Source organism: Trichechus manatus, unplaced genomic scaffold (genome assembly GCF_000243295.1).
Source record: "Trichechus manatus latirostris isolate Lorelei unplaced genomic scaffold, TriManLat1.0 scaffold00107, whole genome shotgun sequence".
NCBI lineage: Eukaryota > Metazoa > Chordata > Mammalia > Sirenia > Trichechidae > Trichechus > Trichechus manatus.
This window is the reverse complement of record NW_004444043.1, coordinates 6,403,372-6,416,257: the sequence shown is the minus strand read 5'-3', so window position 1 is coordinate 6,416,257 and position 12,886 is coordinate 6,403,372. Positions and strand designations below refer to the sequence as shown.

The following is a 12,886-nucleotide window of genomic DNA, read 5'->3' as shown; positions in this document are numbered from 1 at the left end:
AATTCTAACTCACAAAAAAAGACCAGATTTACTGGCCTAAAGGAAACTGAAGAAACCCCGAGAATATGGCCCCCAGACACCCTTTTAGCTCTGTGGTGAAGTTATCTCCGAGGTTCACCGTTCAGCCTGGGAGTGGACAGCCCAGTAAAACCAAATGGGACTAATGCGGTACAGTAGTACAGTGACAAGGGCCAGAAGGCAGAAGGGGACAGGACAAGTAAGCTGGTGATAGGGAACCCAAGGTTGAGTAAGATATTGTTGATGTGCTGTGAGATTGTTAACCATTGTCATAGGGCAACATGTGTAGTAACTGTTAAATGAGAAAGTACTTTGTTCTGTAACCAATGTCATAAACAATATGTGTACTACTGTTTCATGAGAAACTATTTGTTCTGTAAGCTTTCACCTGAATTACAATAAAAAAATTTTAAAAAAAGAAGGCAAGGGCAAAAATATTTAGGTTAGCAAACTCTTATTCCATTCACAGTTCGGTCTCCCTGTCCTCTCTCTCTCTCTGTCCCCCTCCCTCCCTCCAGGAATCTGATATCAGCAGGCATACAGAATAAAAGTAAAATTACAATAATCAACTCTGTTACAACTCATGCCTATTTTCATTATGCAATGACTATTGCATTATAGTCATCTTTCCTGTTTAATGACGTTTTGTTAAAAGAGATTTCCTTATTCAGTTTTCTTAATATTTTTCTTTGTGATTTAACAACACATCTCAGACTAAACTCATCTTTCCCTTTCCAAACCTGCTCCTTTTTCACTTGTCCCTGTGTCCCTTCAAGTTGGCCTCATTTTCCCCATCAACCTCTCAGCCATCTTTGCTATTGCCCTCTCACCCGTGTCCAATATCCAGACCCTACTTGACTCTTCTCTTAAAATCTGTGTTTTCCTCACCATTTTCATTGCTACTTTCCCTACCTAAGCCCTTATCGTTTCTCACCTGAACTGTTACACTGACCTATGCCCTCCCAACTTCCAGCTTGTCTTGTTAAATCATCCCATACACGGGAGGCAAAATAATTTTTCTAATAGATCAATCACCTTGCTACTCTGGTCATATACCTTTATGGGCTCTCCGTTATCTACAGAATAAAAATTATGCTCCTTCGTAAGCTATACAACAGTCTCCACGATCGAACCTCAATCTACTTTTCCAGCTGTAGCGACACGTACCTCTCAAGTTATGCCCTCCCCCATAACCTGGGCTTCAGCCAAGTCATACAAGTTGCAGTGCTTTTATATGCCTTGCCTTCTCCAACCTGAGTGCCCCTATGTACAGTCTTCCTTCTTACTGAATGCTGTTTCCTCTCTCCACATTCTTCACGTCACAGCTCAGACACTACCTCAGTCAGGAAGCTGTCCCCAGTCACTAATCCTCGCCTACTAACCCTTAGTGAGAAGAGCCCTCTTCTTCTGTTGGTGAATCCCCTCTGCCATCTTGCTATGATTTGTCTCTAAGAAAGCTTATGTCATCAAAAGTCGGGGTGATAGAAAAATTTAGAAATGAATAGTGTTGATGGTTGTACAACATAAGCATAATGTCACTGAAATGTACGTGTAAAAAATGTTGAAATGGCAAATGTTTTGTTTACATATATTTTTACCGTAATTTTTTTAAGTCATGCTTTCAGGAAAATTAGTAGCTGGAAAGATTTATACGTCTCCTCACAACGTGATTTTGCCTGTAGAAATTTCAATAAGGAATATTATAAAACCTCACTGAATGAATGCAGTAACTGATTCCATTCAGCTTCAGCTCAAGAATAATGGCCTTTCTTCTCCTATCATCAGCAGAGCCTCCATTATACTCATTACCACCCATTAGTACCACAAAGACACTCTATCTAAAAGGGCATCTTCATTTCACCCGTCTTGGTGTTTTCACCCAGAACACACAATGCAAATTATGTTCCTCACCTAATCAATCACATTATACTTGATTAGCATTATGAAATCTTACTTACCTGCCAAAGTGCTTCCTCCTCCCCCTACTCCCTGCCTATCAAAATTCTAAACCCAATGCAGATAATCAATAACTGCTGCTTAAATTCAAAGAGAAAATAAAATTTGTTACTATTATTGCAATCCACTCAGAACAGATTTGAGACTCTTTTTCAAGAAATGTTTTAAACTGAGGAATGATGAGGCATCATGAATAACCTGAATGAGGTCACATCTGCCTTAGTAAATGCAGTATCCTCAGAACCTCATTTCTTGTCTGGCACACAGAAGGTGGTCATTAAATATCCATTGAATTAATAAATCAGTAGGGTCATGTCCATGCCAGCTGGGTGGGCAATTGCTATAAGCAAGACCACTATATTACAGCCAAGGAGTTCCCAGGTGGTACAGATGGTTAACATGCTTGGCTGCTAAAAGAAAGGTTGGAGGTTCAAGTCCACCCAGAGGTGCCTCAGAAGAAAGACCTGGCAATCTACTTCTGAAAAATTGGCCACTGAAAACCCTATGGAGCCCAGTCCTACTCTGACACACATGGGTTGCCATGAATCAGAATCAACTCAGCGGCAACTAGTTTTATATTACAGGCAAAATTTAATTTTTCAGGGGAACTGTGAGAACTTACTATATTTTTTAACGTTAAGAGCACATTTAATTGTCATTTAGGAAAGGAATTCTTTCTCTAAACTTCTCCCCCTTTAGGATCAACTGCTTAGTGGAATGCTCCAGCTATCTGCAAAGTCTTTAAGTGTTTGTGAAAGTTTATCCTGCCTGTGAAACTAGAAGATACAACCTGTGACAGCCAAAAGTGAAGTTATATCCACTTAAAAATATTATTTTCTACCACCTGTAAGAAACTTCCAACATGTGTACACATTGGTGCGTGTGGATAGATAGACAGACAGACAGACAGTTTCCTTCACTGAATACTTCAAGAAGTAAACTAAACTAAATGTGAATAGCTAAATACTCATAAAGCCAAACAGAATGTTCACATGTAATGATTGTACCCTATTTCTAAAGGGGTGCTAGATGCACAGGTGTGCTATATTATAATTGCCCACTCACCGTCTCCCCAGCTGCTAATGGACATGATAGCTACCAATGCACATACTTATAGTGACCCTATGCAACAGAGAAGAACTGCGCCATAGGGTTTCCAATGACCAGCTGGTGGATTCGAACGACAGACCTTTTGGTTAGCAGCCAAGCTCTTAACCACTGTACCACCAGGGCTCCAACGGACATAAAGTAAAGTATGTGCTTTGGGGGAGATGATGGCCCTCTGAAGAAAGCCAGGACTCTATCTTAGTGGGGTAAAGGAGGAAGGGCTGTTCTCTGGTTTCAGTAAATCTAGAATAGCCTGAACAGGGGCAATAAATGATGTCCATTACCTACAGGGTGCCTTCCACTTTTATTACCCCCTTTTACCTTTTATTGCCCCCTCTCATAACCCCTTCCCCTACCTGCTCTCTGTACATGCTATTTGGCACATAGACATGGCTGTCAAATTAGTATTTAATCCTGGGTGAGAGGAATTTAGGTGTTCTTCTCCCAAGATGTGACCTGAGGCATGCTTGGGTGAGATCTAACCCTGTGGACAAGAGCCTAACTTCGGAGAACCTAGGCTGATGATGATGATGTGTGCTGTTCTACTCATCCCTGTCCCGTTTATTCTGTAAGTAGTAAATGCCTGGTAAACACACCACTCGAAGTGTCTAGTCTGTGCTCTGCTCCAAACAGTCCTTCACTGAGAACTTGTGAGTATAGTGACATTGCAAGGGGTTAGGTAAACACTACATTTCTTCTTTTTACTTTAAAAAAAAAAACTAAACAGTCCATACTTAGCAGCCGTATCATCTAGCCAGTACAATCACTATTGTGCCAAGTAGAGTAGCCCAGTTTGTTGTTGCTTTCAGGCGCCATCGAATCAATTTTTGACTCATAGCAACTCTATGTGACAGAGGAGAACTTCTCCATATGGTTTCCTAGGCTCTAATCTTTACAGAAACAGATTGCCAGGTCTTTCTCTCTAAGAACCACTGGGTATGTTTGAACCACCAACCTTTCGGTTAACAGCTGAGCACTTAACCATTGTGCCACCAGGGCTCCTTAGCCCAGCGTTGCAAGGGATAACTTCTCACATATTCTACAGAGGTTGAAATGTACCTGCCATCTTGGATTCTGGGAACCCCAAATGGAAATATCAAATTTAGGAAAGAAATCAAGGAAGGCAGGCAAGCATACAGACACACACACCCAGGGGTGATAGTCAAAATACTTAACTTGTCTGAAAGAGGGATTAAAGAATCAGAATGAATGCTAAACCAATCACAACTGATGCCAGTCCTAAATAAATAAATATATATATAAAGAATTAGTCTTAATTTAAGATTTACAGAGCATGTTTTCAAATATTACAACAAATACCTCATAAATGCAAAAGCACATCAGACAAGATGCTAGAGAAAGATGCCTCATTAAAGTAGTAAGTACCAAAGAAGATATTTATGACACCTGACTGTAAATGACAACTTTATAAGCGATGATCCAAGATGAGGCATAAAAAGCAAAGAATATATTCATAGCATATTGGAGACTCTGCAAGTGAAGATGGGCTACAAGTAAGTAGCTCAGGTTACTTATGAGAGAGTATAAATCTTGAAACTCAAGTAAAACCATTCAGAGTCACTGGATTTAACAAGTGAGAAGATTTGTGGAGTAGACCAGCAAAAATCAACATAAATTTCAAACCTGCACCTTTGTAAATAAATATTTTAAGAATACAATGAATTCCTCATTGCTGCTTTAGAGAAGTAGAGTCTATTTATTCTACCACTCACAAAGGAAAATAAAGAGGTAAGCAACTGTATTTTATTTTGGCTTTAGCATATTTTACTTCATCATATATGGGGTTAATGAAGTCTACTGTACATGCTACGTCTGACCATAGTATAATGTAACTGAAATTATGCAGAAGAGAACTAAATACTTGACTGATTATCCAGAAGGCATTTTAAAAAACTGTATAACTCCAGGATCATCTGTCATCACTGGACTGAAACAGCGTTAGCAGAAATTTTCATTTAACAGATTGCCATACAAATAAAGTTCATGTATGTGTGTGTTTCAGTGCAATTAATATTATGAAAACTCAGTTCGTGGTGACATTGCATGTATGATATAATACTGTACTTACCACACAAGCACTTTCTTTGGTACTGCTGGGGTTCTGGTCACCATAATACCGTGTAAACTGGTAGTCCTGGTACTGCGGAATATGGGACATCTCAGCTTTGCTTTTAAATTCCAATGTCAAAATGGTGGGCGGTAAAAGAATACTTATGATGATCTGTAAAAGAAGACAAAGCAAAATAAATAGTAGAGGTTACATAAGGCACAAATATCATTCAAATATCAAAATTAAAATTTTAAGTGTATATAAAATATCAGGCCCATCCTCAATTCAGTTTATACCCCAATCCTATACATAATTTTTGACTCAGTAATTCCAGTTATCGTTCATTCTTCTGGCAGGTTGAGAAGGATATTATGCTTGTAAAGTAGAGGGTTAGCAAAAAGAAGAAGACCCTCAATGAGATGGACTGACACAGTGGCTACAACAACGGGCTCAAACATAACACCGATTTTGAGGATGGTGCAGGACTGGGCAGTGTTTTGTTCTGTTGTACATGGGGTCACTGGGAGTTGGAACCGACTCGACGGCACCTGTCATGGATTGAATTGTGTCCCCCAAAAATGTCTGTCAACTTGGCTGGGTAACGATTCCGAGTATTGTATGATTGTGTACCATTTTGTAATCTGATGTGATTTCCTTATGTGTTGTAAACTCTATCACTATGATGTAATAAGATGGACTAGCGGCAGTTACACTGGTAAGGTCTATAAGATTAGATAGTGTCTTAAGCCAATCTCTTTTGAGATGTAAAATATGTACAGGGCAAGGCCATGGGGAAAATTATTTCTCTAACTTCCAGCTATCCATACTCATCTCACTCCCTCAGTGTTTAAAAGGGGCTATTGCCAGAGCTTGTGTAGTTAGAGGTGAATCTATTCACATCTCTGCTTCATCATCTACAAGGCTGCAACTGAAACAGACCAAAGGAGAATTTCTTCTGGAAACAATTTGGTGCTGTTTCTTTGATACTTTCTTAAAGGGGTATCTACATGAGATAATCATTGATTGACATTTCTTTTATTTCTGTTATCTAATTGGTAGAAATTAAAATGTGCAAACTTTTTTATATATTTTATAGTTTGTTATCTCTTATTTTTGGAGGTCTTTTATAGAGTGTGCATCAAAAATCTATTCTTAAGAACTGTATGGGATACATTGTATTTTTAGGAACCCTGGTGGTACAGTGGTTAAGAGCTATGGCTACTAACCAAAAGGTTGGCAGTTCGAATCCACCAGGTGCTCCTTGGAAACTCTATGGGGCAGTTCTACTCTGTCCTATAGGGTCACTATGAGTCAGAATTGACTCGATGGCAATGGGTTTGGTTTTTGTTTTTAGGGAGAAAAAGGAGTCCCTGAGTGGTGCAAAGGAGCCACAGTGGTGCAGTGGTTAAAGTACTTAGCTGCTAACCAAAGGTCAGTGGTTCAAACCCACCAACCACTTCATGAGAAAAAGATGTGGCAGTCTGCTTCTGTAAAGATTTACAGCCTTATAAACCCGGTACGGTCGCTATGAGTCAGCATCGATTCAATGTCAATGGGTTTGGTGTTTTTTTGGTGACTGGTGCAAACAGTTAAGAGCTCGACTGCTAACTGAAAGGTTGACAGTGTGAATTCACCCACAGACACTTCAGAAGGAAGTCCTGGTGATGATCGACTTCTGAAAAAAATCAGCCGTTGAAAACCCTATGGAGCACAGTTCTGCTCTAACACACATGGGGTCGCCACGAGTCAGAGTCAACTAGATGGTTTTTTTTTTTTTCCTTTGAGGGAGAATAATATTAAAATATAAAATAAACCTCTTAATACTTACGCTTTATTCCGTTTCATAAGTATGTGTGCTTTTTAAGCTCGACCCTACCCTAAAGCTGTAAGCTTAGGTTTGATGTCAAAAATTAAATGTCCTTAGTGGTTAACTAAATTACTCTTGATTATTCAAGAGTGAGGAATGAGGCTGAACTATAATGAAACTGGGGCCTTGGAGATGGTCAGTGGTGAGAACAAACGTGTGTGAGGGCAGCCTTATAGAACAGCCACATATTCCCTGAAACAACACGTTGGATGTGCAGAACAACCAAAATTAATAATTTTATTTAGTTTATTATCTGTTAGTATTCCTAAGCTGAGAAAAAATTCCACTAAAAAGTCTCAATCACTGTTGTCATTATCAGGGTCAAAGGAGTTTGGAAATAACAGAAACTCGCATGCTCGTATATGCTTTTTACATCTTCTGAGCATCTCCATTTGAACATGCCTTTGTGGTGGACAGAAAAGACATAGTTAACCCTGATTTCAAAAAGAAACTGCAGCACTCATTGCCATTGAGTCGATTCCAACTCATAGTGACCCTATAGGACAGAGTAGAACTGCCCCATAGGGTTTCCAAGGAGGATCTGGTAGCCTCAAACTGCCAACCTTTTGGTTAGGAGCCAAGCCTTAACCACTGTGCTGCCAGGGCTCCAAAACTGCAGTAGTGGGAAACAAAGTAGTTTTCAGAGGTTCCACAGGGAAGGAGCCCCAGCTCATCTCTTGAGAATCAGGGATACTAGTTGGTTTGCCTGAAGATACACTTCTGGAACAAGTGAAAAATGGAACTCAAGTGTATAGACCCTCAAAGGAAACAGATTAAACTGCCTAAGGCAAGTAAATTTACCTTTAACCAAGAGTGCTTCCTCATTTTTAGGCACCCCATCCACATGTCAGTCAGTAGCATTTGGGTACAAGTATGTGAGACAAAGGGTCGCAATCCTCCAGACACAGCCAGTTTCAAGCAGGTAGCATTGCTCCAGTTCTTGAGTTCATATGTCAACATCTTCATGGCCATTTGCTCATTCTGCTTGAATGCCTTCTCCAACATGTCCAGGGCAAGCTGGCCAAACTGTCTGTAATGATAGAGAAAACCAGTGCAGGTGAGAGCTCCAGAAACATTCTAAAAGATTGGATATGAGACCAAAAAAAAAAAAGACCAATTAATTAGCCTTGTTAAAAAAACAGCAAACAGCAATTTAATAATCTCAGTTCACAGAAGTTATTTTAGAGGGATTGCCACTCAGCTGTCTTATTTCCTGAAGAACAGGATTAGAGGGTATGTGCTGTAGCATACAGAATTTGCTTTACACCAGAAGTACTTGAGCTATTCATGGAGAGAAGCCACGCCACACAATACAGTGAGCTAAACATATCTAGGTTTGGAACTCCCTGATAAGACTCACTAAAGAATTTCTTGGCAGAAAAGACTGTTCAAAGTCTGAACAAGCAATTAAGGAAAATTGTGGAACCAGTTTTTTCTCCCCCACCCCGAAGATTTTTAAAAATACGATAGATTTTGAAGAGTTTACAAAATCTACAAATAACTTAGGAAGAAGCCAGACCTGAGGACACCCTCAGGCTTCTGATTTCGTGATGTTTCATGAGGCTATTTCCTCTGAAAAGTAGATTCTATCATTTTCTGGAGTTTCGTTGCTTTTTCTTTTTTTAATCAAAATTATAAATAAGTTTCCATTAACTCAGCTTCCCTTCTTTTCTCACTATTAAGAAAAATTTATAAAAATCACAAATATTTCTAACTTTAATAATCAAAAACTTTTCTATCTCCACCATCACTCTCTGGTTCCTCAATACAGTGCATTTATTTATTTATTTTAACTCACCTGAGATACTTAAAGTAAACAGCAGGTTTTCTTTTAACTTAGTGTCAAAGATTTGGGACTTGGGAGGGACTTTCAGCACCATCAATCAAACATTTTATAGTCAGGAAGCTTTAGTCTAGAAAAAATCAGCTGACTTGCCCAATTAGTAAACAGCTACACTGGGACTAGCACCCAAGTCCCCTAACTTGAAGGATACCTCTTTTCCCTTTATTCCACAAAGCTCTTTAAAACACTTAAGGACCCTTTTAACAGGAAAGTCCATGAAATGCACAGCAATAAGTCCACTCATAAGTTCTAAGGTGAGGGAGATAAAAGTGTCTAACCATTCTAAGAACTGTCGATGTTTACTATGAAGTGAAGAGAGAACTCCTACTTTGAGTAATTTTTCAACTCTTCAGAGGCATCATCCACCATGTTGCTCTCCTTAGCTTCACGGGCCATTGCTCGGTAGAGTTTACAAGCAATCACAGCCTTAACCGTGGCCTCCTCGCCGTGTTGCCAGAAGAACATGGCCATCTTCTGCCTTTTCATGAGCACAGCCCAAACCAGCAGGTCATTGTAAGGGTAAATAAAGCCAGTAGACTCAGGGTCCTCTGACACATTTTGTTCTTTTGACTTCTTCCTTGATTTATGAAGGGCTGTAGACTTTTCCTTTTGGAAAATAAAACAAGAATGAGTTTCCAAATATTCAGATGTATGATGGTTCTACTCACCTAATGTAAAACAACAGGTACCTTAGAGATATTTTTTTAAATTCATGCTAAAAAAGAGATGGAAATAATAATAAGACTTTATAAACCAGCAACCAAAATTTAGACCTTTTAAGGTAATCTATTCCTTAATGAGTTTAATAAATCCTGTGTCCTTAAACTGAGATGCCTTCAGTTCATTTAACACAGGTTAAAACAGTGCCCCTTCAGGTACTCAAGAGAACAGGCTGAAATAACAATTTGCTGGTTAAATAAAAACTGTAAAAGACTCTAACCTCACCTTAGCAAATAGATTCATTATCTTCTCCTTAGAAAAATGCCACTAGTATTGCCCACACACATCCAAATAGATAGATAGGTTTTGAGTTCCTCTCCTTTATTCTGGTTCTATTCCTCTAGTAATGATGATATAATAATAAAATTATATTCTCCACCTGGTACACCTACCCTGTTCAGTTGAGCTCAAATACCATTCTCTAATTCCCCATGTACATCTATATCACTTTGTCTTTCAATGCTCACCATATTGCATTATGATTAGTACTTCGAAGAGGAGGTGGGATTATTTCCCAATTGTCACTATTTCTTTCCCTACCAACCCACATCCCAAATTCAACCAAGTATTCAGCATAACGCCTAGCAAATAACAAATATTCAATAATTATTATTTGGAATTAAATGAGTTATAATAAAAATTGTAAGAAGTTTCTTCCATTTCTATAAATAAAGGGAATTTGTGTTCATTGATGATGACCAAGAGTGAATTTATAAAATGTATTTGAAGCCCAGGAACTGTGGAAAACATACCTCTAGGCCAACATAGTAGCCATTTATATGGAAACTCTTGAGCAAAAGCATTCATCCCTAGAGGAAAGTGGACCAGAGGAGACACGGGGAGAGAGAGAATCCCAACCTTGCTCTCACACACATACACATAAATACACTCTCATTGTCTTATCTGTAACATTAACATTAGACTAAAATTAATTTCAAGAAAGGCTCAAAGAGGAAAAAAGAAGCCGCAAAGTGTCAGTTGAAGGGAGAGGTGAAGGAGAAGGAAGAAGTCGCATCCAATTAGCCTTGAGGAAAGGGGAATAAGGATGTGGTATTAGACTAATGGAGCCCTGGTGGCGTAGTGGTCAAGAGCTACAGCTGCTAACCAAAAGGTCAGCAATTCGAATCCACCAGCCGCTCCCTGGAAACCTTATGAGGCAGTTCTACCCTGTCCTATAGGGTCACTACGAGTCAGAATAGACTCAATGGCAGTAGGGATTGGACTAACGATTACATTTTTTAGTACCAAGCCAGGACTGCCTTCCTGAGTCACTCTGGGGACACAGTAAAGGCAGAAACAAGGGAAAGAGGCTGAAGTACAAGCCCAGGCAATCATTTAGTTGCCAGTGCTCTGTCCTGAGCCTTTGCTCATTGTTGTTAGAGGACAGCTGTGTTATGCTCTTTACTTACGCCATCTATTTATGGTACTTGTAAATGGTCCTTCTGTTTGTACCTCTCATTATCCAACTTTAAATGAAGAAACAGTCTCAGTCTGCAAAACCAATGCTATTTTCAAGTCTAAAAACAAGTAAATGGTACCTTGAGTTTGTAAGGCTGGGCGGTTCTAATGAATTGAGAATGCAACGTGCTTTCCACAGACTCTTTCCTGTTTCCTGAGGTCCATCTCTGGTGAAGGGAGGGCTGAGAAAGTCTTTGAGCAAAGCTGGTCACTGTCTGCTATATGTTGTTATTTTATTTTTTAAGTAAAACAAAAAGGGTAAAAGAAAATTACAGTGGTAACAATCAACATTTTATTTCTAGACAGTAAAGAAAACCAAATATAATGTTGTGTCCTACCAAATATCTGATATTTCTGTCTCTCCTCCATGATTAGCAATTAATCTCCCTGGAGGAAAGTTCACCTAACAAAAGCCTCCTTATTTAGTAAATGGTAATTTCCTAACATCTAAGAGAGCACACTCTCTTGTTCCCTGTTATATGTCTGCAATCTTTCTCTATGTGGAAATTCCTTTGGAATCAATGGATGTTTTATACCTGGAACAAGTTCAGAATAGGCAATAAAGATTCACAGTTTCTGATAAGAAAAGGTCCCTATCTACAAACAGCTCCAAGGTTAAGGTTAAGTTAGAAAGTTACTGGAATTTCTCCAGGTGTTATATAATATATCCAGTGGATGGGCCCGATGGCTACTTAATTCACCGCTATGGTGGCACTGTGGTTCAAGTACTCAGATGGTAACTGAAAGGTCAGCAGTTCAAACCCAACTAGCTGCTACGTGGGAGAAAGATATGGCAGTCTGCTTCCATAAAGATTACAGCCTTGGAAACCCTATGGGGCAGTTCTACTCTGTCCGATAGGGTTGCTATGAGTCAGAACCAACTCACTGGCATCTAACAACAACAGTAGTATGATATAAAATTAATAGTATCATTATTGCAATAATCTTAATGACTATCATCTTTAACAGTTATTCTATACCCTCTATGTAGCAGGAATATGGGTTTTTGGGTATAATTTGATCCTGCTGGCAAATTTAGAAGGGGGTATTAATATTCCCACTTTATAGATCAAGAAATTGACACACAGAGAAGTTAAGTTTCTTCGTCCAGATTACAGAGCTACTAATTAGCAAAACTAGGATTCAAACTGAGATCTCTCTGATTCCAAACCATGTACTCATAACTGCTACAATCTAGTGTACTGTGAGATACAATGATCTCTGTACTCCTTCCATGGAAAACAACCACAGAAATGGGTAATTTAATACTGGTGGATCATTTCTAGAGAGGTCCCTAAGGTAACATCCCTAACAATCTCCCAACTGGGCTCCCACCAAGGCCGCAGTCAGTCTTCATGCCTGCCACTGGTAACATCACTGCAATGAATATTTTCTTTAAATGAAGTAGCTGATACCTCCTTAGGTGTATCCCTATGCCTCTGAAATCTTAACAAAGAACATTTTCTCTGTGATTTTGGGTTATCCTTTGTTTTGTTCTGCTTGTTCATGTCTCCAATTCACCTGACTCTTTATAAATAAAGGTCAAAACTGGCTTGGTATCCTAGGCTCTTCACGTGGTCTTAGCACAAACTACTCTCCGCCTCATCTCTAACAACCCTCTGGGTTCCTCTTCTCCAACAACACAGGTTTCCTGGTCACTGCAACCACACACTGATGTCCACAGAACTGTGCCCTTCACTGCTTATGCTCTTCCCCAACCAAAAATGCCCCCAAGCTACCTTTTCTAACACTTCCCTGTCCTCTAATAAAAATTAGTCTCTTCTGGTTACTGATCTATAATGCCAATTTTAAGAAATGAGTAATGTTGTCTCTGCTAATCTAATAA

General features: G+C 39.2%; 1 protein-coding gene across 1 annotated transcript in view; it reads right to left on the bottom strand.

Moving 5' to 3' along the window:
• The window catches only part of LOC101354201 (transient receptor potential cation channel subfamily M member 6), a 127,813-nt gene that overhangs the window by 8,188 nt on the left and 106,739 nt on the right, over positions 1 to 12,886 (bottom strand). The window contains exons 16-19 of the mRNA XM_023737744.1: positions 11,121 to 11,258; positions 9,191 to 9,468; positions 7,821 to 8,049; positions 5,171 to 5,323 (exon numbers count right to left, since the gene is read on the bottom strand). Of these exons, the coding sequence (XP_023593512.1) occupies positions 5,171 to 5,323; positions 7,821 to 8,049; positions 9,191 to 9,468; positions 11,121 to 11,258 (798 nt within the window). The remainder of the gene's footprint in view (positions 1 to 5,170; positions 5,324 to 7,820; positions 8,050 to 9,190; positions 9,469 to 11,120; positions 11,259 to 12,886) is intronic.